Source organism: Artemia sp. Qi Xiang Cuo, chromosome 14 (genome assembly GCF_049724085.1).
Source record: "Artemia sp. Qi Xiang Cuo chromosome 14, ASM4972408v1, whole genome shotgun sequence".
NCBI classification, from domain to species: Eukaryota; Metazoa; Arthropoda; class Branchiopoda; order Anostraca; family Artemiidae; genus Artemia; species Artemia sp. Qi Xiang Cuo.
In genome coordinates this window covers 30,891,605-30,913,217 of record NC_142807.1, presented here as the reverse complement: position 1 = coordinate 30,913,217, position 21,613 = coordinate 30,891,605, and the positions used below count along the sequence as shown (strand labels likewise).

Here is a 21,613-nt window from a genome sequence, read left to right as displayed (position 1 = left end):
ATGTGAGAAAATTCATGTTTTTAAATTCTCACTGACAAAAACCATAAAACATCCATAATTTGATGTTGACATCCGAGAAAAACATCAAATAAATCGACCAACACACATATCCATCCATGAAAACAACCATAAATGTGACAAAATTCATGTTTTTCCAAGTGAGAAAATTCCTGTTTTTTCATTCTCACTGAGAAAACCATAAACCACGTGGTAATGTTCGGAGTAACACCCCCCTCTCTACTGATAATCATAAAAATATAATTTTGTCGGACAAATAGCAAATTGGTTTGACCCAAACTTACAGTAGATAACTAACATTCAGGTTCTTGCCCGCTCACCCCCCCCCCCTCCATCGAAAATGTCTTTGAGATTTTCAAGAGCAAAACTCATAAAACTATCTTAATCTATCTTAATCTTTCATTTATAATAATCATAAATAAACTACTTGAACCAAATTTTGATACAGGTAATTGATTGAAATATGTTGTTTAAACCAGTACCAAAAACAATCCTTAGATCAGCATTGGCATACATCTATCCTATATTTCTTTTTTTCAGAAGCTTTCCACTTTTCAGAGCCATATTTGGCTAAAGTCATCACCTCGGCCTTTATTTTATCTTAATCTTACCTCTAAAAATCTATCGTACCATTTTTGAAAACTCTTTGTAACTACAAAAAAAGCCTTTGCCTTGTCTATTCCTCTTTTTATATCTTCACAGCTACCACCACCTTTGCTCGTAATTTATCCTCTTTCATAAGCTAATTTCAGCCAAAATACTTTTAATTCCAGGTTATCATCGACTTATAACTGGAAATGTGAAAATCAATCCGACGGTAAAACATGCGTTCGGTACGATAGCTTTACAAGTCCGGGGGGTATGACTTTAGCAGCTTGCAAATTGACTTGCCGTGGCGATGGAGTATTATGGCCTCTTCCCACGGGAGACTTTGAGCTAGCCAATACATATGTTGAGGTTGTTAAGGAGAATTTTCTATTTGATGCCGTAACAGCCCCTACGCCAGATGGCAAAACCATAGTCGATGAAATGACTTATATATTCAGGTAATTTTATTTCTTTATATTTTTTTTTATGCGTATCTAAATTTTTGTCGGGCTGTTACTTGGCTATAGAGTAACATTACTGCTTTTGCACCTTTGTTCGTTTGATCAGCTATCTGTAGCTCCTATGTTGGAAGAGATGCAAAGTCGAAATTTTTCCTGGGTACAAGAATTATAAAACTGGGAAGAAAAATCCCAGTGAAGTTTGTAAAATGCTTGGCTGCTTTCCAGGAGAATAACAAAAACTATGTTTTTCCTCATGTTGTAGGCTACATGGTGTTAAAAAAAACTACCTAAGCTGGAAAAGTAAACTTTTTCAAAAGAATTTTACGTCGTAATCTTAAAGAACATTAGCCTGAATTATATTTCTAAATTCAGAACAACAAAATTTCGCATCTGTTCTATATTTCTTGGAGATACTTCTGGAAAAGTCGACCTCGAATGCCAAGTTCTTATTTTGGCGTTTTTTATCTGAAATTTTGGCTTGATTCTTCTTGTAATAAACAATAAAAGTGTTTTTTTAACTTAAAGTAAGGAGCAAAATTAAAACTAGTAGGGGTATGAACGTGAAAATTTAAGACAATATAGAGGGAATTTAATCTAAATCTAAACACACTATGATCATGTTGATTGTCAAAAGGGTTTATCCCCAAAAAAAAATTGGGGCATGAAGTTGGAATTTTTAGAGAACGCTTAAAGGGGAAGATCAACTGACTAAACCGCAATATGTGAAAGATACTAATAATACTACCCCTGCTACTACTACTACAATAGCTACTCCAACTACCACTTAGATAGATAAGATAAGATATTTATTTCGAAAAATGACTATCACAAGCCCCGAAGGGCCGAATTCGCATTTCGGGGTCATATAATAAAAAAAGACATAGAAATAGTACAACAACTAAAAAACTGGCTAAACAATGCCAAAAACAACAATATCAGAAAGGCAAAGCCATTCATTAGTCTAAAAAACAAACTTCTATTGCAACTACTACTAACACCAGTAGTGAGGGTCAATCTGTTTAAAGTTATGCCCTCCCTTTTCCCATAGGATTTTAAAGTCATGCCCTCACTTTTCCCATAGGATTTTAAAGTCATGCCCTCCCTTTCCCCATGGGATTTTAAAATCATGCCCTCGTCATCCCTGTTAAGATTCCCTGGATTCCAGGTGTTCCAATATTGTTTCAGTATTCGCAAGATTCCCACAACATATCCCTGTGTCCAGGTGTTCTACATGCCCTCCCAAGATTCCAATGACGTGCCCTGGCAAGATTCCAAGCGCATGCTCTGTCTCCGTGAACAGATGACGCAATTGTGTTTCAGTATTTCCATATGATTAATCGGAGTTTGGTCTCTGTAATATACAAGCAGCAATAATAGGGAATTAACAAGGGATTTTAAAGGCATGCCCTGTGACATCACGACATGCACCGGCAAGATTCAGACAACATACCCTGTCAAGATTCCCTGGTTCCAGGTGTTTCATTATTGTTATATGATTATTTGGAGTGTGGCCGCTATAATACACAAGTAGCAATAAGTTGAGCTACTAGCCCCTCGCATCTGGGCAATGCGGTCCCTGTTTTTACCACTCGGCTGGCAAGATTCCCGCAATATGTCCCTGTTTTCAGGTGTTCTATTAAAGAGAACACAACTGGCGAGATTCTTACGACACATCCCCTGGAGTCCAATGACGTAACACGACAGACCCCGTTTTAAACGGTCAGGTGTAAAATGGATTACCCAATTTTATGCAACCTTGCGTCAGGACCCATGGGGGAATCCCCACTTGTAATTCAACGACATCACCCACCTTACGCAATGATGGTTCACATATCTTATGTAAGGACGACGCCCATATTACGTACTGACAGTGCACACATCACTGTCAAATAACACTTTTTAGCGAAAAGGTCCTGTTTCTTTTCGCCAAGACTGTGAATATTTCACAACATAGTGACAATGTTGTAGCAATCATTTCAAGAAGGCGCGTTGATATTAGAGCTAAATTTAAGCAATATTAAGAGCTTTTAACGAAAATGCATCGTTTCTTTGACTGGGATGTTAGATTATAGCCCCTCTGTGCCGAAAAAACTCCACCTTAACTTTTAAGGTATAAAAACATATTACTCCAAGGAAATACACGCCACCCTGGCAAATTATGGATGGCATACTGCACCTTCTAGCACTCTCATTATTCTAAAGGCATTTAATGATATTTTCATAGCAAAAATATGCTTTTAAATCCGTTGATTTGCATTTTAGAAATCCACCCTCGAAAAGATGCCCCCGTTGCAAATTATGTCGCCATAGCAAACAATGGATGGCACACGACACCCTCTGGCTTCCCTCAGCATTCCTAAGGTACTTTTTAGGGTATTTTCGTGTTGAAATTATGTTTTCAATCCATTAATTCGAGTTTTTCACGAGCCTGGACTTTCATAATAACCTACAAAAGACACCCCGCCACCCCGACACAACACGACTGCCCCTCCTACCATCTCCGTGGCATTAAACACCGGAACTTGGAATTACATTACCAGAACGTGATACTCCAAGCAATTCACGCACAGTACCACACTCTTACTGCTTTGCTGCACCTTGCGACGCCCGTCATCAACATTTTAAGCGTCTTCTAGCGCTTGAACACCCTCATTGGATATATTTTTATCCAATCAACATCACTCTTCCTGAGACATTTTTCAAACATTTCTTGTTAAAAATTATTCTTTCAGGATTCAAGTTTTATTCTTTCATGATTCAAGTTTTTATTGCAAGAATGTTTTTTGTAGTTCTGTATCATGGTTTATCTTGCCACTGTTACGTCATATGATGTTTCAAAGTGCACTTTAGAAGCTTTTTCGTTTGAAACGTATGACTCAAAATGTTTTATAGTTTTGCGTTTTTGTTTTTCATGTCAGGGTTACCCATTTAATATTTTCAAAGTGCATTTTGGAAGTTTTTTTCGTTTGAAACACATGACTCAGAATGTTTTTATAGTGTTGTGTCATGGTTTATCAAGTCAGTGTTGCCTCAGCTGATGTTTTCAAAGTGTATGTTGGAAGTTTCTTTTCATTGAGACGTATGACTCAGGTTTGTTATGGTGTGGTGTCATGGTTTGTCTTGTCTGTGTTACCTCTGTTGATGTTTCAAAGAGCATTTTGGAAGTTTTCTCGTTTGAAAGGTATGACTCAGTATGTTTTTACAGTGTTGTGTAGTGGTTTATCATGTCAGTATTACCTCTCTTGATGCTTTCAAAGTGCAGTTTGGAAGTTTTTTCGTTTGTAAAGTATGACTCAGAATGTTTTTAGTAGTGTTGTATTATGGTTTGTCTTGCCACTATTATCTCATTTGATATTTCAAAGTGCATCTTGGAAGTATTTTTGTTTGAAACGTATGACTCAGAATGTTTTATAGTTTTGCGTTTTCGTTTTTCATGTCAGGGTTACCCATTTAATATTTTCAAAGTGTATTTTGGAAGTTTCTCGTTTGAAACAAACTTATGACTCCAGATATTTTTCAGTGTTCTGTCATGGATTGTTGGGTTATTGTTACCTCAGTTGATATTTTCAAACTGCATTTTGGATGTTTTTTTCGTTTGAAACACATGACTCAGAATGTTTTTATAGTGTTGTGTCATGGTTTATCAAGTCAGTGTTGCCTCAGCTGATGTTTTCAAAGTGTATGTTGGAAGTTTCTTTTCATTGAGACGTATGACTCAGGTTTTTTATGGTGTGGTGTCATGGTTTGTCTTGTCTGTGTTACCTCTGTTGATGTTTCAAAGAGCATTTTGGAAGTTTCCTCGTTTGAAAGGTATGACTCTGTATGTTTTTACAGTGTTTTGTAGTGGTTTATCATGTCAGTATTACCTCTCTTGATGCTTTCAAAGTGCAGTTTGGAAGTTTTTTCGTTTGTAAAATATGACTCAGAATGTTTTTAGTAGTGGTGTATTATGGTTTGTCTTGCCACTATTATCTCATTTGATATTTCAAAGTGCATCTTGGAAGTATTTTTGTTTGAAACGTATGACTCAGAATGTTTTTATAGTATTGCGGCGAGGTATATCTTGTCTGTGTTACCTATGTTAATATTTTCAGAGTGCATTTTGGAAGTTTTTCGTTTTGAAACGTTTGACTCCAGATATATTTTGGTTATATCGTGGTTTATCGTGACAGTGTTACCTCAGTTGATATTTTCAAAGTACTTTCTGGAATTTTTTTTGTTTGAAACATATGACTCAGGATGTTTTTATAGTGTTGTGGCATGGTTTATCTTGTCTGTGTTACCTCTGTTCATGTTTCAAAGTGCATGTCAGTATTAGCTATTTTCATGCTTTCAAAGTGCATTTTTGAAGTTTTTACGTTTGATACATACGACTCAGAATGTTTTTGTAGTGTTGTATCATGGTTTATCCTGCCACTATTACCTCATTTGATGTTTCAAAGTGGTTTTGAAGTTTTCTCGTTTGAAATGTATGACTCAGAATGTTTTTATAATGTTGTATAGTGGTTTATCCTATCAGTATTACCTCTCTTGATACTTTCAAAGAGCATTTTGGAAGTTTTTTCGTTTGAAAAATATAAATCAGAATGTTGTTTGTAGTTTTGTATCATGGTTTATCTTGTTAGCATTATCTCTGTTGATGTTTTCTAAGTGCATTTTGGAAGTTTTCTTGTTTGAAACATATGACTCAAGATATTTTGTAGTGTAAAGTCGTGGTTTATCTTCTCTGTTTTACCTTAGTTTATGTTTCAAAGTACATTTTGGAAGTTTATTCGTTTGAAACATTTGACTCAGAATGTTTTTCTAGTGACGTGTCGTGGTTTATTTTGTCACTGTCACCTCTCTTGATGTTTTCCAAATTACTTTTTGCAATTTTTTTCGTGTGAAACAGGTGACTCAGAATGTTTTTATAGTGTTGTGTCGTGGTTTATCTTGTCTATTTTACCATAGCTGACGTTTTTAAAGTGCATTTTGGAAGTTTTTCCGTTTGAAATGTATGACTCGGAATTTTTTCCTAGTGTTGCGTCGTGGTTTATCTTGTCTGTGTTACCTCAGTTGCTGTTTTAAAGTGTATTGTAAGTTTTTCACTTGATATGTATGATTCAGAATGTTTTTTGTAATATTATGTTGTTTTTTATCTTGTCAGTCTCACCTCTCTTGATCCGTTCAAAGCGTATTTTTGAAGTTTTTGTTACTTGTGCAATAGAATTTTTTTTGGTAGTGTTGCCTCTTGGTTTATCTTGTCAGTATTACCTCAACCGATGTTTCAAAGTGCATTTTGGAAGTTTCTCATTTGAAAAGCACTCAGGTACTCAGCATTTTTCGGCATTCACGTTGTCGTTAGGGCGTATCAGCAATATTTTCGAAAGGTCCTGGTGTGTGAAGAATAAAATTTTAGGGCCTGTTGAGGGGATGTTGGATATACCAAGAGGCAATATTTGCATCCTACTACTACTACTACCGCTACTAATACTTCTGCTACTAAACCTAAGGCTACAACTAGTTTTACTCCTACTGATAATACTATTACTATTGGTACTGCTGCTATTATTGCTAAAAGTATTAAGGTGAAAATTTTTGGGAAAATGGAAACAATATTGATAAATCAAATCACGTTATGGGCACACAGGTTGTCAAGAGAACGCATAAGCAATATCTCAGGAATGGTTTATGGTATTAAGTTGAAACTTATAGCGTGCGTTGAGGGGCCTCTTGAAAAAAAGGTGCTATGTGCGTACTGCTACTAATGCTACTACTTCTACTACAACTATTACTCCTACTGAAGCAAACGTATTAAGATAAAGCTTTCAAGGAATGCTTAGGGGGATGTTGAACTAAATAAAAACAAATTAATAGGATGTAGACTTACTAAAGAGTTTAATGGTAACATCTGAGGAACGGCTTACATTATTCAGTTGAATCTTTCAGGGTATGTTTTGGCGGATTTTTAACTAACCAAAAGGCCCTATGGGTGCACTGCTTTTATTTTTTCTTAGGCTAATGGGGCTAAGGATATTAAGGGGAGATTCTTGGGGGACACTTCGGGGGGGGGGGGGGGTCAGTTAAGTGAAAAAACAGTATGCGTCCAGGTTTTTAAAAGGGTATATAAGCAATATCACAGGCAGCGCATCGCTATCATAGGAACTTTTAAAGGAGCTCATTTGATTTGAAATGAAAAGTTCTAGTTTCCTTTTTAAGAATCAAAAGAAATCGGAGGGCAGGCAACCCCTATTCTAAGCTAATTAACTCTCCAAAACATGGAATAAAAATTTTGAGATAATCATTTTGTTTAGAATAGTTGAAAGGTAAGAAGCTATATCGCTGTAGATGTTGGGAATGTCGGTAAATTTTTCGCAAATTATATTATTGACTTACGGATAAAGTGAATATATCGCTCGATGCCTTTTTTATGCTCTTTACGAACATAATAATCATTTCAATCGGAAATTCAAATTAAGCCCTTTTTGAGCTCTTGAAAATTACAAAATTATAAAACCTAACATAACCTAACTGACCTGATAATTTCAGTTCAATTCAAATTTAAATATTTAAAAAGTCAAATTAAAGTGAAGCTTTCAGAGAATATTGAGGGGAAAGTTGAACTAAATCAAAACATGCTATGGGCATTACTGGTTGTCAAAAGAGGGAAACTAGAGAATAACTAAGGGTATTAAGTCGGATATTTACTGGAATGGTGATGGGTATGGTCAATTGACGGAGGACACGTTTAGGGGAATGTTGAACTAACCAAAAGCCACTATGTGTATGTTCCCACTATTGTTAGTATAACGACTGATATGACTACTACTTCTACTGAGGTTAAGGATATTAAGGTGAAGTTTCAGGGAGCAGTCTTTGCGTACTGCTACTACTCATCCTGCTACTACTTCTGCTACTGTTGCTATTATATCTACGACTACTAATACTAAGGCTAAATGTAGGAAGTTTAAACTTTCAGGGAATTTTTAAAGGGACTTTGAACAAAATAAAACCACACTCTGTAAAAGCAGCTTATAAAAAGAGCGTATCAGCAGTATCCCAGGTATAGTCTAGGGTATTAAGTTGAGACCTTCAGAACATGCTTCAGAGAGTGTTGAACTACGTAAAATTCAAATCGTGTTTTCTGCTACAACTACTAAAACTACTACTTTTAGTGCTACTAAAACCACTGGAAGTGCTACTACTGCTACATCTACTACTACGACGACAACTGCTAGTGCTACTGAAGCTAAGGGCATTACAGAGAAAGTTTCAGGGCATGTTGAAGAGAATGGTGAACAAAATTAAAACAAACAATTTTGTATGCAGGTTATTAAAAGGCCGTAACAGCTATATTTCGGGAACAGCTTAGAGCATTAAGTTGAAACTTTCAGTGCATGCTAAGGTGCATGCTAACCAACCAAAATATATTATATGTAATGTAACCGTACTAATTCTACTACTAAGACTAATACTACTACTGACACTAAGGGTATTAGGCGACATTTTCAGGTAATGTTGGAGGGTAGGTTGAATTAAATTGAAACACGCTGCACGTATGCAGGCTGCCAAGTGGCTGTAGAAGCAGCAGATCTTCAACATTTTAGAGTATTCGGTTAAAACTTTCTGAGAATTCTGAGGGGTATGTTGAGCTAATAAGAAAACACTATGTGCATTCTATCACAACCAGTAGTAGTACTGCTAATGCTGTTATTACTAATATTACTTAGGCTTATCCTATTAATGTGTAACTTCCAGGGACTGTTGAGGGGGATGTTGGGCTAGATCAAAATAGAGTGTAAGTGTATTCAGGCTCTCAAAATAGCGAAGATACAATTTTTTGGGAATGGTAATGTTTTATTTTTCAGAAAACCTTGATGTGTAAGACTGATTTAAACTACACTATGTAGGTCTTAAAGATCGTACGCTATTAAAAATTGTTTAAAATTTTTATTTAACATATAAATAGTAAGCCAAACTATGGATTCTTATAAAGAAAACTTAAAAGATTTAAAGGGTTCTTTTCTTTTCCAGTGAAAAAAAGTATGTAAAAAAAAAACGGACAGAAATTAATTTGAAAAACTTTATCCATGTAATATGTTTTTCAAAGATAAGTAAAGAGTCACAGTAGACCAAAAAAACAAAAATGAAGTCAAATAATTTTCCAAGTGTAAGATTACTGAAAAATAACCGTTAATAAAAATATGGAATCTAAAACAAACAGAGATTACAATAAATAACCGAGTCAAACACAAAATGAGAATAAATTAAGATGATTTTAACTGACCCCCCCCCCCATGCTTTCTGAAGACAAGGACATAATTTGCACTTAACTGAAAATAAAATACATTTAAAAGTTTTTCACTTTTTTAGCTTTAATAAATTTAAAATTATTCATACTTTAAGGACTAAATATCAGTATACACGTATATTCAATTGTCAATTCAAATTCATTTGTTTTTTTTCAATAATCTTGGCTATGTTTATTTTCGATATTATGAGAAATAGGAACATTCAGCTCGAAATAAGGATTCCTTTCACTAAGGTACAAATTATGTTCTTGTCCTCAAAATACATGGGGGGCGTCAGTCCCACTCATGTTCTGAGTTTTTGCTTGTTCTGAGTTTGACTCAGTTATTTATTGTAATTTCCGATCGTTTTTTTTTTGTTATTGGTGGTTATCTTTTGGTAGTTTCACGAATGGAAAATTATTTGACTTTATTTCTGCTCATTTTTGGTTTAGGCTAATGTTGCTTTTTATTTTTCTTTGAAAAATTTATTTGATGAAATATGTTTTTCAAATTAGTTAAATAAAGAGACCATGGGCAATGTTTAGTTGGTTGGCGCAAATGTGATTGATGGGACTAATAACCTAAAAGTAAAACAATATAGCTTGGTTTTCTTTTTTTATGAATACTGTTATTTTTTTTAATGAAGTTTCAATTGCTTTTGTTTAGCTTAAGTTATGGATGCACCTACGTAGTTGCTCTTGTATAATGCAGTGTCTCTGAAACCAAATATATTATTGCATCAGATAGGTAGAGAATTATTAAAAAACATAGAAATGATAGCTTAGATATAAATATTAACTTATTCGCCATGACTGCCATGATGTGCCATGATTCAAAATGAGGCACAGGTATATGCAGAAGGATCTTCATGGTTCTTGCTTCTCGATAAAAAAAAAAAAAAAAAAAAAAAAAAAAAAAAAAAAAAAATCAATTCTCTCGACAGGTACTCATATTTGCAAGAGCTGTAACGTTTTTATCGTGTTACTCATATTGTTTCTGGATTATACTGTCAATTTTCATAATCCTAGGAGTTGCAGCCTAGAAATTAAAAATTCTCAAAGGTCAAACTTCCTTAAAGATCTAAATATTTAAAGGTGAAGCCCAGAGATAGAGAAACAACTGAAAATAATGAAAATAAATTTGGCTGTAAAGGGTTAGGTGTTTATAAATTCTAATAATCAGAAAATCTTAACCCAAAGAACATGAGAAATTTGAAATAATTCCGTATTTAAAAACGCTTCAAATATAAAAACATCAATCCTTGAGACCCCCTCCTCCCATGTTAGGAATCTAAGAAGTTCTAATGAACCTGAGGTCTTAACAATTAACACATTCAAGCAATTATCTGACATGAAAAAAAACTTCGACATGAAATATAATAATAATAAAAAAAATTATGCTGAAAGTAAGGAGCAACATTAAAACGTAAAACGAACAAAAATCAGTGGGTAACAGAAAGTCGAGCTTAAGCGTAAAGAGTGGGGTATTGAAGAGGAGGCCGGCTCTGTCATGAAAGGACAAATTTCTCTCTGTTTTAAGTTTTAATCTTGCTCCTTACTTTATGAAGAAAAACTTGTTTTTTATCTTTAATTTCTGACATTTTTTTCAAAAAGAAATCCGATTCCCTCCCCCCAATGGAAAATTTCTCCCTTCGTAAAAACTCCTCCATAGAAAGTTCTTCCCAAAAAAATAATTCCCCCTCTGAAATTACCCGTGGGAAATTCATTCCTCGCTGCGAATTCCCCCCGGAAAATTTCTTGCGGATGATTCTGCCTGAAAAGTGCTCCTTAGCATACTTTCATTTGAAAAAAAGACTTTTATTCAATTTAATTTCTTATTGTTTTTCAGGTCATGGTGGAATCCTCCCTGTATGGACATTTTTCTCGAAAATATCCCCTCCCCCCTAATGGAAAGTTTCCCCCGTGGAAAAAACCCATCGTAGAGGACTTCTCCTGGTGATAATTTCCACATGGAGATTTTTTTCCGTGAGATATCCTTGCCCCACAGTAATATCCCGCAGAGAATTCCAGCTACGCTGAAAATTTCCTCCGGACAATTCCCTCAGAGCATTTCCATATGTAAAATGGAGTCACCAACGAAAAAGAAAGACAAATAAAATCAATTTTGTATATGAATCCTGGCAAATTCCCCCATGCAAAATTCCCCTGGTAACTTCATCCCAACTTTAAATTCTCTTCGTAGCTAATCCACCCCATAAGAATACCCTCTCCCCTGAATAATTCTGTATACTTCCCAATAACAAATACTATTTGTAACTATTGGGGAAATTTCATGACCTGCGGCCCTTTTTCTGGGGCTTTTGGGGGCCATGTTATCCCCGATTACATAGCTATTGGGTTTTTCAACTGTTTTAAACGAAATGGTTATCTTAAAATTTTATTCGAATGATTTTGAGTAAACATTTTCAGCAAGATTTCTTTACTTTTGGGGATATTTCCCTCTTTTTCCAAAAATCAGATACATTTCCTCAGGCTCATAGATTTTGATGGGTAACATTAAACTTAATGAGTCTTATATATTTGGAATCAACATAAAAAGATAATTCTTTTGATATATCTATTGTTATCAAAATTCTGTTTTTTGATAGTTTTGGTTGCTATTGGGTCGGTTACTATCCGGCTACTATTTTTGGAAACTGTTTCTCCATTTTATGTCAGGAGAAGGCATAAGAATAAATCTAGAATCTAATTTAAGTGAACATTCTAATTTAAGGGGGTTTATATTTGTTCTTATAAAAAAAAGTATTTTAAATTCGTTATACTTTGCGGCATTTCCAAAAAAAAAATTCTAGGATTAGAAAAAAAGGAACCTGAAAGCAAGTAAATTTTTCAGTAACAAAGTCGATTTTTCTAGTAAAACTAGATACAAAGTGAATGAAATTATAATCGATCAAACAGTTTACCAAAAAATTAAAAGCTAATACTGCAACTAAAAAAAAATCCCTTCCAAGTTTAATTAAATACAAGTGACCTAAGAAACAGATCCAAAAACATTTAGTACGCTATCTCTTTATTTATTCATTATCACCCTTTTTGACAGGAATTGGCGGAAACAACATCTGTAAACGCAACTAGATCTCAAATAAAGTTTCAGTAAAATATATGACGCGTATAAATGGAACGAAATGAAAATACAGAAAAACATACATAAAATTTTAAATAAGACACTGAAAAAACAAAAATGAAAAGCTTTTTATTTCACTATTAGGACAAGTCTGAACATTTCTTCTTCATTTCCAGAAGCCTTTATCAATGGAAAAAAACAAACGAGGAATCTAGACGAAACTAAGCAAATCATATAAAGAAAATGGAAAAATAAAACAAAACACAAACAATAAAAACTGAGCAGTAGCAACGAAACGAACAAAATTAGGACAACTCAGGTTGTCTCTCTGGTAGATCACAATGCAATAAAGCAACATCAGGGATGCAGCTGCTGGTCGGCTTGATAATAAAACCTAGCAAAATGAAATAGTCCATTTATTTTCAAAAATTTACATATACCTTGGTAAAAACGATTATAATTAAATTATGGTCAAGAAAATTTTATTGGGCTTGTTACATTGAATTTTTTGGAGCTCTTTGTTTTGAGCTGATTATGTGGAATATCATTATTTGAAGTATTTGAGGTTCTGACCTGCGATTTAATTAGACTATTATAAATGGGGTTCAGTATACTTTTCCTTGATCTATATTTATTCTAATCCCCCAAAGATATTTCTTTTGTATTTCTATTATTTCCCTAAACTTTTTTAAGAGCCCATCACAATTGTCAATTATTTTTGTTTGATCAAACAGTTTGCAATAGTGCAAAAGGTCAAACAATTGTTCCAGGACTGCTGAGTCAAAATTTTCTGGTTTCAAAAAGCAACTGAGTCCAAGGATTTTTTAATTAAAATCAAGTTGGCATCAAGCCATTGACCAGTTAGAGACAAAGCCAAGACAGATAGTCTAAGTTTACCGAAAAATTAAAATCCAATACTGCAATTAAAACAAAAAAAAAATCCCTTCTAAGTTTAATTAAATACAAGGTGCCCTAAGAAACGGATCCTAAAACATTTAGTACGATGTCTCTTTATTTAGTCATTATCACCCTTTTTGACAGGACTTTGCGGAAACAACATCTTTAAACGCAACTAGATCTCAAATAAAGTTCCAGTAAAATATATGCCGTCTACAAATGGAACGAAATGAAAATACAAAAAAAACGGATATAAAATTTGAAAAAAAGACACTGAAAAACAACAAAAAAATCTCTTTATTTCACTATTGGTACCAGTCTGAACATTTGGACTTCACTTCCAGAAGCCTTTATCAACGGAAAAAAAACAACAACATGGAATCTAGACTAAATCAAGCAAATAATATAATGAAAAGGAAAAAAATGTTGGTCAAGAAATTCTATTGTTTAAAATGAAATAATCTAATAATTTTTTTTTATTTATATATACCATTGGTGAAAATAATTATAATTAAATCAAGGTCAAGAAAATTTTATTGCGCTTGTTATATTGCATAAATTTATTTGTTTGGATCTGAGTATGCGCATTATAATTATTTGAAGTATTTGAGGTTTTGACCTGCGTTTTAATTAGACTATTATGAATAGGATTCAGTATAATTTCCCTTCATATATATTTATTATAATCTCTCAAAGACATTTCTTCTTTATTTCTATTATTTCCATAAGTTTTTTCTAAAAGCCTATCACAGTTAACAATTATTTTAATTTGATCAAATAGTATGCAGTAGTGCAAAAGGTCAAACAATTGTTTCATGACTGCTGATCTCAAAATTTTCTGGTTTCAAAAATCAACCGAGTCTGTTGATTTTTGAATTAAAAGCAAGTTGCCATCAAGCCATTGACTATTTGGAGACAAAGCCTGCTGAGCCATGACTTCTGAGTCAAAATTTTCTGGTTTTTCAATCACAAGAAAAAAATCGATTTCATTTTTACGCTGTTGTAGTCTGTTTTCTAAATTTTGTTGTGTTCTGCCCACATAATATTGCCCACGGGAACAAGGTATTCTATCTACTCCGCTTTGTCTGTTTCTTTTTGCTACATCTTACCATTAATTAGTGAAGATCCCATAGCTAGTTGGGATTCAAAAGTAGATTTTATGATATTTTTTTTGTCTTTTTCTTAATTGCTGGAATAAAACAGGAACAAAAGGTATGGTTATGTAATTGCTTTTTTTTTTTTTTTTTTAATTCAGCTTCTTCTAATACTCTGGGTTCATTTAATTTTTATTTCTTTTTTTGGTAGCTTGAGATCATGGACGTGCGGGAGGGGACAGAGGAGGGCTTTGCCCCCTCCCCCCTAGAACTTCATATTTACACTAGATATGGCTGAAAAAGCAGAAGGTTGAAAAATAAGAAGGTTGAAAAAAGGTCGACGGCTAAAAAAACAGTTGATAAAAGGTAGATGGTTGAAAAAGTTGGAAATAAACAGCCGAAATGACAGAATAAGTCAGACAAGAAGCAATTATCGATAATGTATTGGAAAGATTTAGCTCTAATCCAAGAAGATTAATGCTGAAGCTTATTGATGATTTTTGGTGATTACTTATTAATAAAGATTTCATAGGTGCGATAGAACTTGCTGGCAATCTAAGGTTTTATGAACTGACAATATAACTTCAGCTTCGCTCCCCCCCCCCTTCATCACAGAATCGACTGCCCCCTCCCCCTCCCTAGACGAGAAGCTACGAACGCCCATGCTTGAGATATCATCTTTTCAGGATGTGCATTCCCAAGTTCAACTTTTTAATGGGTATGACTTCATTATTTATGTATTTTTGAGATGCTCATTTTTTGCCCTATCAATTACAGAAATAATTATTCCAATTTTGACATGAATTGTATGGTTTGACATACAAGATAAGTAGTGTTTATTGTTCATAGGTTTAACGTATATATATATATAAAAAATTATTCATTATTATCTCGATGAATCAGTAAATCTAAAAATGGTATCTTATTCTCTTTTTCGTTTTCTAATGTAAAAACTAATTCCTTCCTAATTGATATAAATATTCCAAAAAGGCTTCGGTTTCTAATTTTGCATAGTCCCAAATAATCATCCAATCATCTTTCCTGAAATTTAGATTGAATAATTCAGTTTTTATAGTCAAGGTTTCTAGAAAATGTTGAAATGGTTAATACAACCATGAACATAATCTAGCTAATGTAGAAGCAATAACTATAGAAGCATATTTTTTAAATATATGGATGATATGTAGGTTGTTTAGAATTATGGAGAACCAAAAAATGATGGCTTTATTGTAGGTTGAACATTGAAATCACTTAGGTGGGAATTATCCCCCCCCCCCTATTAAGGCCTATTTAATGTAAACAAGGAAGCTTCCAATTGTCTTTCTTTTGGGTCTTCTCTATTAAGGACAAAATGTCATTAGGCAGTCAAAGGACCATTGCTGAAATCACCGATTTGTTTCAAGAGGCTTATGGACAACTTTGGACCTCAGCTTAAAATGAAGCTAAGTTGAGGTCATCGTAAGTACTTGACCTTGTATGACCTGAAGAGATTCAGAGTTCCATGTATTGTAATTTAACTATTTATACACTGTGAACTACTTATTTTAATGTAAAGTTCATCAAAAGTAGGGACCCGCCTTTAATGAGCACCCCTGTGCTTTTTTGTCCCTCCACTGATACCCAAGCATAGAGAGAGCTAATGCACATATTCATTTTAATAGAGGGTATCTTGATATGATGGAAAACTACAACGAAGGTCTTGGAACTCATTCACGGGGAACATCGGGAAGTGAAACTACATGCAAGGAAGAGAGCTATACTACGCCATCATTTAAGCTTCTAAGACATATTGTCTCTATAGATGTTGTTGTCACTACAGAAGACAATAAACTGGTAAGAAAATTAAAAGCGCTCAGAAAATTCTGTGCATCTAAGATTACTGTTTCTTTCTTTTTTTATTAGAAGAGCTTTCTTTCTTTCATCATTTTATTGCCTCTATACCATGTCATAGACAGCGCACTAGCAATGCCTAAGTAAAGAGAAAAGTGGGCCATATACATTATTTTAGTGGGCCTTTAGAAACTTTTAAGGGAATTACTTAGATTAAAAAGTGAAAGTTCTGATGCTCTTTTCAAAATTCAAAAGTGATTGGAGGACAACCAATCCTCCTCCTCCAACCCCTCTCTTAATGCCCACCCCCACTAACATCCAATCAAAGTTTTTATATATTCTTTCTGTTCAGCATAGGTGAACGGTCATATGTCTATGCCACTGGGGATGACAAGACCCTCTAGAGCCCTTTGAGTAAGGGCTGTAAGCTACGCAATTTGCCCGTTATTTACATACAAAATCTATTACTGGGAAAGAGGGGTATGTGTGATTCTGATTTTCCAACAAAGCTAAGGACATGAAGGGGAATGTTGAAGGGAGTCTTGAATTACTAAAATAAACTATGTGCTGGCAGTTTATCTAAAGGGTGTATCAGCAATATCTCAGGGATGGCCTATGGTATTAAGTTGAATTTTAAAGTGGATTATGGGGGAGATGTTGAACTAACCAAAAATCACTATATGCATGCTACTTCTACTGCTTGTACAATACTACTAAGGCTCATAGTATTAAGATAAAACATCTGGGAATGTTGAGGGAATACTGAACTAAATCAAGAGACACTATATACATGCAGGCTGTCAAAAGGGTGTGTCAGCAATATCTTTGGAACATCTTAGGGTATTAAGTTAAAACTCGCGGGACAAGTTGAAGGGGATGTTGAATTAACCAAAAAGTACTTTGGTAATACTACTCTACTCCTGCTACTAACGTGGCTGTTGCTGCTACTACTGCTACTAACCTACTGTTGCTACTACTATTACAATTACTACTATGTACAATTACTACTACTATTACAATTATTACTACTACTATGGCTATTAAGGTTGGAGTTTCTGGGAATCTTCGGGGGAAAGTGGGACTAAATCAATAATGCTGATGCTATTACTACTACTGGTACTGCTACCACTATTACTATTAATGCAATTTCTATTACTACTACTAAGGCTATGGTTATTAGGATGAAAATTTCAGGGAATTTTTGGTCGAAAGTTAAACTAAGTCAAAGCAAACTATGGAAATGCAGGTTGTCAAAAGTGTTGTGAAGTGTATATTTATGGTATTTGGGGGTGGTAATCGTAGATAACTTTATTCTCCCTTCATAGGGGAGATAAACTCTGGCCCTAAGGTAATAAAACTTTGGTAGCGTGCCTTAGGCTATGACCGAACTAATGAGGTGTACCGACTGGGTATGTTCGAGGGGCTAAAGGTAGATTGTTCAGATGTTGTCTAAAACACGATGCTTCTATTCCGTCTACACATCATAATTACAAATATAGATATCCTACTGGGACTGGCTGCCCTAAGTAGACAACAAGTCTCAGAAACTACAATAATATATAATAAGATACAGACACTTACAATGATCCGACAAGATCCCAAGGTATTTCTAATGAGGAAATAAACGGGCAGAGGTTCACCCTGCAAGTTACAAAGTCTCCTTCTGTCTCAAAAATCGGGGTATATATTTGAAAAACTAACCACGTCCTTCCGGTACATTGACGCATTTAGCCAGGAAATTGGTTATTGAGTAAGCTCCCTCTAAGCCAACACATTCCACGATTTGTATCTTTATCTTAAAAAGTAGTATTTTGAAACTTTGTTTTTGCGTCTTAATATATTTTTACTCAATTAATAATTAACTAAATTAGAAAGCTTTACCACAATACTCCCCATTTAAAGAAGAATTGTCCCAATTCTCAATATTTTACTTTTAAAACAACTTAATATTGTTTACAGCTATTATGCTGCCATCTTTGGGTCATTATGTGCATATACCCACAATGGGTTTCCTTAGGGTTGTGTTTCTGGTCCAAATATAGGCCATGTTCTTTTTTGTCGAAGGATTTCAATTTGAAATTCATCCTTGTTTCTCCTTTTCTCTTTCTCTAGGACTGAAAAATACTCTTTTTACCCTTTTTCATATGCATCTTCTGTTTTAACTTGACCCCAAAGCGGCTTAAAAATAATATTAGTTGTTTTGCTTGAATTAGATTTCAAGTTATATTAGACAAGTTTATGAATTATTTGAGTGTAAATTTAATTCCCCTTAATAATTTAATTTATCTGTGTGATATGGTTGATATACTGTTTATTTTTCGTTTTTGAATTACCTTGGATAAATTACATATAAAATTATTGATTTTTAAATTTTCACATATTTCAATAACATAAGCCATTTGGGCTATGTAGCACAATATCTAGGCCTAAATTAAGTTCTGATTCTATCTCACTTTTAATGAACTTGTAGTTAAGTCTATAGTTTCCAAATATTAGTTGATCAAGTATGGATTGGTTTCTGATGGTATGAGATGTTAGTATCTGGATCTAATTGAACTGGCTTTCAAATTTGCTACTTTCCAAAAATGGGTCAAAATATGATTGAAGAAAAAATGGATCCGAAAAGATGCTACGAAAAATTTGATTTCCAAAAAAAATAGCTAAGGCTGTATCTAAAATAAATATTCACATTAGAATACATATAAAAGCATATAGTTTTACATATATATTAGAAATAAACACTGAACTTTGTAAAGCTTAATTACTTTCATTTACTTTTCTCTCTTTTATGTACTCCAAAAATAATATCCTGCGTAAATCAAAACATTATGTATCTTGCTGGATTGTTCTTTCAGACTTAATATTAAACGTATTATTTCACAATAAAAATTATGAATGCGTTGACTCGAGGTCAAACATTTACATATAACATTAAATTACTAGTTAAAACTTAAAGTTGATAAAAAAATAGTATATATATATATATATATAAGCATTGTGTAATAGCTTACATAAGTTTTTTTTTTTTTTTTTTAATTCGCAAAACTAGATATGATATTTAACTACTATTTAAAACTTAAAGCTTTAAAAAACACTACATGGTATAGATTAGCATTGGATATAATTCCAATTATTATTTTGTTAATTGCTTATGAAGTATTAATGTAGGATACTTCTTGAATGATATAAACATAAAAAAACACAAATACTCAACATTTAATTCACTATATTTACATGGATTGTTTAGGATATATATATGTATATATATATATATATATATATATATATATGTATTAACAAAAGTTATGTTGATACATAACTTAATTGTTAAAAACAAATAATAATTATGTACTTTCATAATTTATTTAATCAGTGCAATATTTATTCGTTTTAAAACTTTTAAATAAGTCCGTCAATACTTTTATATTATAAGTCATAACTGTAATTAAAATTTTTACAAAACAAAAACAACTCCAACAAATAGATTTATGCACTATAATTGATAACTGTGATTAGCCTCTATATAAGGGCTTGGCAATAAGGAAGCTCATTCGATTAGAAATTGGAAGTTCCAGTGTCATTTTTAAAGTCAAAAGTGATCAGAGGGGGACTAGCCCTCGCCCTCGAGCCCTCTTTTCCCAAATGCATCCAATCAAAATTTTGAGATAGCCATTTTTTTAAATAGTCCAAAGGACAAATAACTATTATTCCCGGGTCGAAACCCCCTCCCTCACCTCTGGGACAATGGCTGTATGTCATTGAAGTTGCTTATGGTTAAGATATGAAGTTTTTATGGTTAAGATACAAATGGAGTGGGGGGGAAGGCTCCATACACAGAAGCAAAAAAACTCGGCTGTTTGCAAATTAGGAATATAATATTGAAAATAGGTATACTATACTTTCTTTATTATAATTGTGCTTTCAAGGGCTCTGTCATCCTTAATTCCTTTTGAAATTTAAAATAAAAGCTTAGAGAAGGAAAAGAATCAAAACAAATATTGCCGTATGTTTCTACACGATGCCCTCGAACATCATCATATTTATTGATCAAATAGATAAATGAAAAAATACCAATGTGTCTGTATGCCCCAAAAAAGCATTGACAAAAGTTAAAATTAATCAATATAAAAATTGAAATTTAAAAATCAAATATTTAAGACTTGAAATTATAAAAAAACATGCAGTTTAAACTAAAAAAACAAAACAAAAACCTAGTGTTGAAATCGTGAAATTACAAAAAAAAGGAGTTAAAACTTAATAAATCGAAAACAAAATGTTAAAAAGCTGATAAATGGTAAAATCATTAAAAAAAAAACAGGGGCACAAAAGATGGAAAAGATAGTTAATAGGACATTTGACCCCAAACCCAATAAGGGCCCCAAGATGGGCGAGGCGCAACCTATCTCCTTATGCGATGTTGCGGGGCACACCCTAGCTCCTTATATGATGTGTTCGTATTTCCCTTTTCCTACAGAATATAGCAGTGTGCCACGTATATCATAATATAATGTTGTAGAACGCCCCCCCCCCGTATTTAACGTGCTATCCAAAACGTGTTCATGGAAAGTACTATCATTATGTAATGTTGCCGAGGATTCCCTAGGAAACTGCCAATACGTAGGCCCTTATCCCTTGCCGTCGTATAAATAGAATATATCAAAAGAAACTCTCTCTGACACTTTGTGCAAACGCTAGAACGGACGCCGGACTCGGGGGGCCTAGAAAAGTCATAAACAAGGGCCGTGAGTCTCAAAAATACCAAACTGCCCGCTTGCCCCCGACAAAGCATTAAAATCTCGAAAAAAAATAAAAATAAGCATTAGAAAAGTAGTAACTTAAACACAATTTTGAAAGCTCGAAATTAAAAATAAAAAGCTTATAAATGGCAAAGTTTTTAAGAACACGGGTGAAGAAGATGGAAAAGATAGTCAATAGGCAGGTTGACCCCAAACCCCAATTGGACCCCAAGACGATGCCATATGATTTCGCTCCTTTGGTCTTTAAATAATTAAAATAATTTGAGCTAAAAAATAGAAAGAAGGCGTAAAATAAATAAAGCCTAACAGGGTGGATGGCTCCAAACCATCCAAACATAGAGTGGAGGAAGGGTAAGGCCCCTTACACAGGGCCAAATTGAGAACAAAAATTTCGCTACTCGCTATCTGAGGATAAAATTAAATGGTAAATCTTCTCCTAAAACAAAATTTTTAAAAATCCAAATATTCTTACATCACGTCCAGAAGGCTTTATTTACGGAAAAAGAAAAAAAAAATCGTAATGATAATTCCAGCGAAACATGTAAACGTCCTTCCGAATAGTTTTGATAAAAAGGAAGACCTCCGGTTTACTTAGCTTAGCTTCAAATCATGCC

The 21,613-nt window shown here is 33.7% G+C and overlaps 1 protein-coding gene across 2 annotated transcripts in view; it reads left to right on the top strand.

Moving 5' to 3' along the window:
* Positions 1-21,613, top strand: part of LOC148944361 (chitooligosaccharidolytic beta-N-acetylglucosaminidase-like) — a 178,632-nt gene that overhangs the window by 61,338 nt on the left and 95,681 nt on the right. For both annotated transcript variants that reach the window (XM_089100337.1, XM_089100338.1), the window contains exons 3-4: positions 792-1,064; positions 16,074-16,245. In XM_089100337.1, coding sequence (XP_088956463.1) covers positions 792-1,064; positions 16,074-16,245 — 445 coding nt within the window. The remainder of the gene's footprint in view (positions 1-791; positions 1,065-16,073; positions 16,246-21,613) is intronic.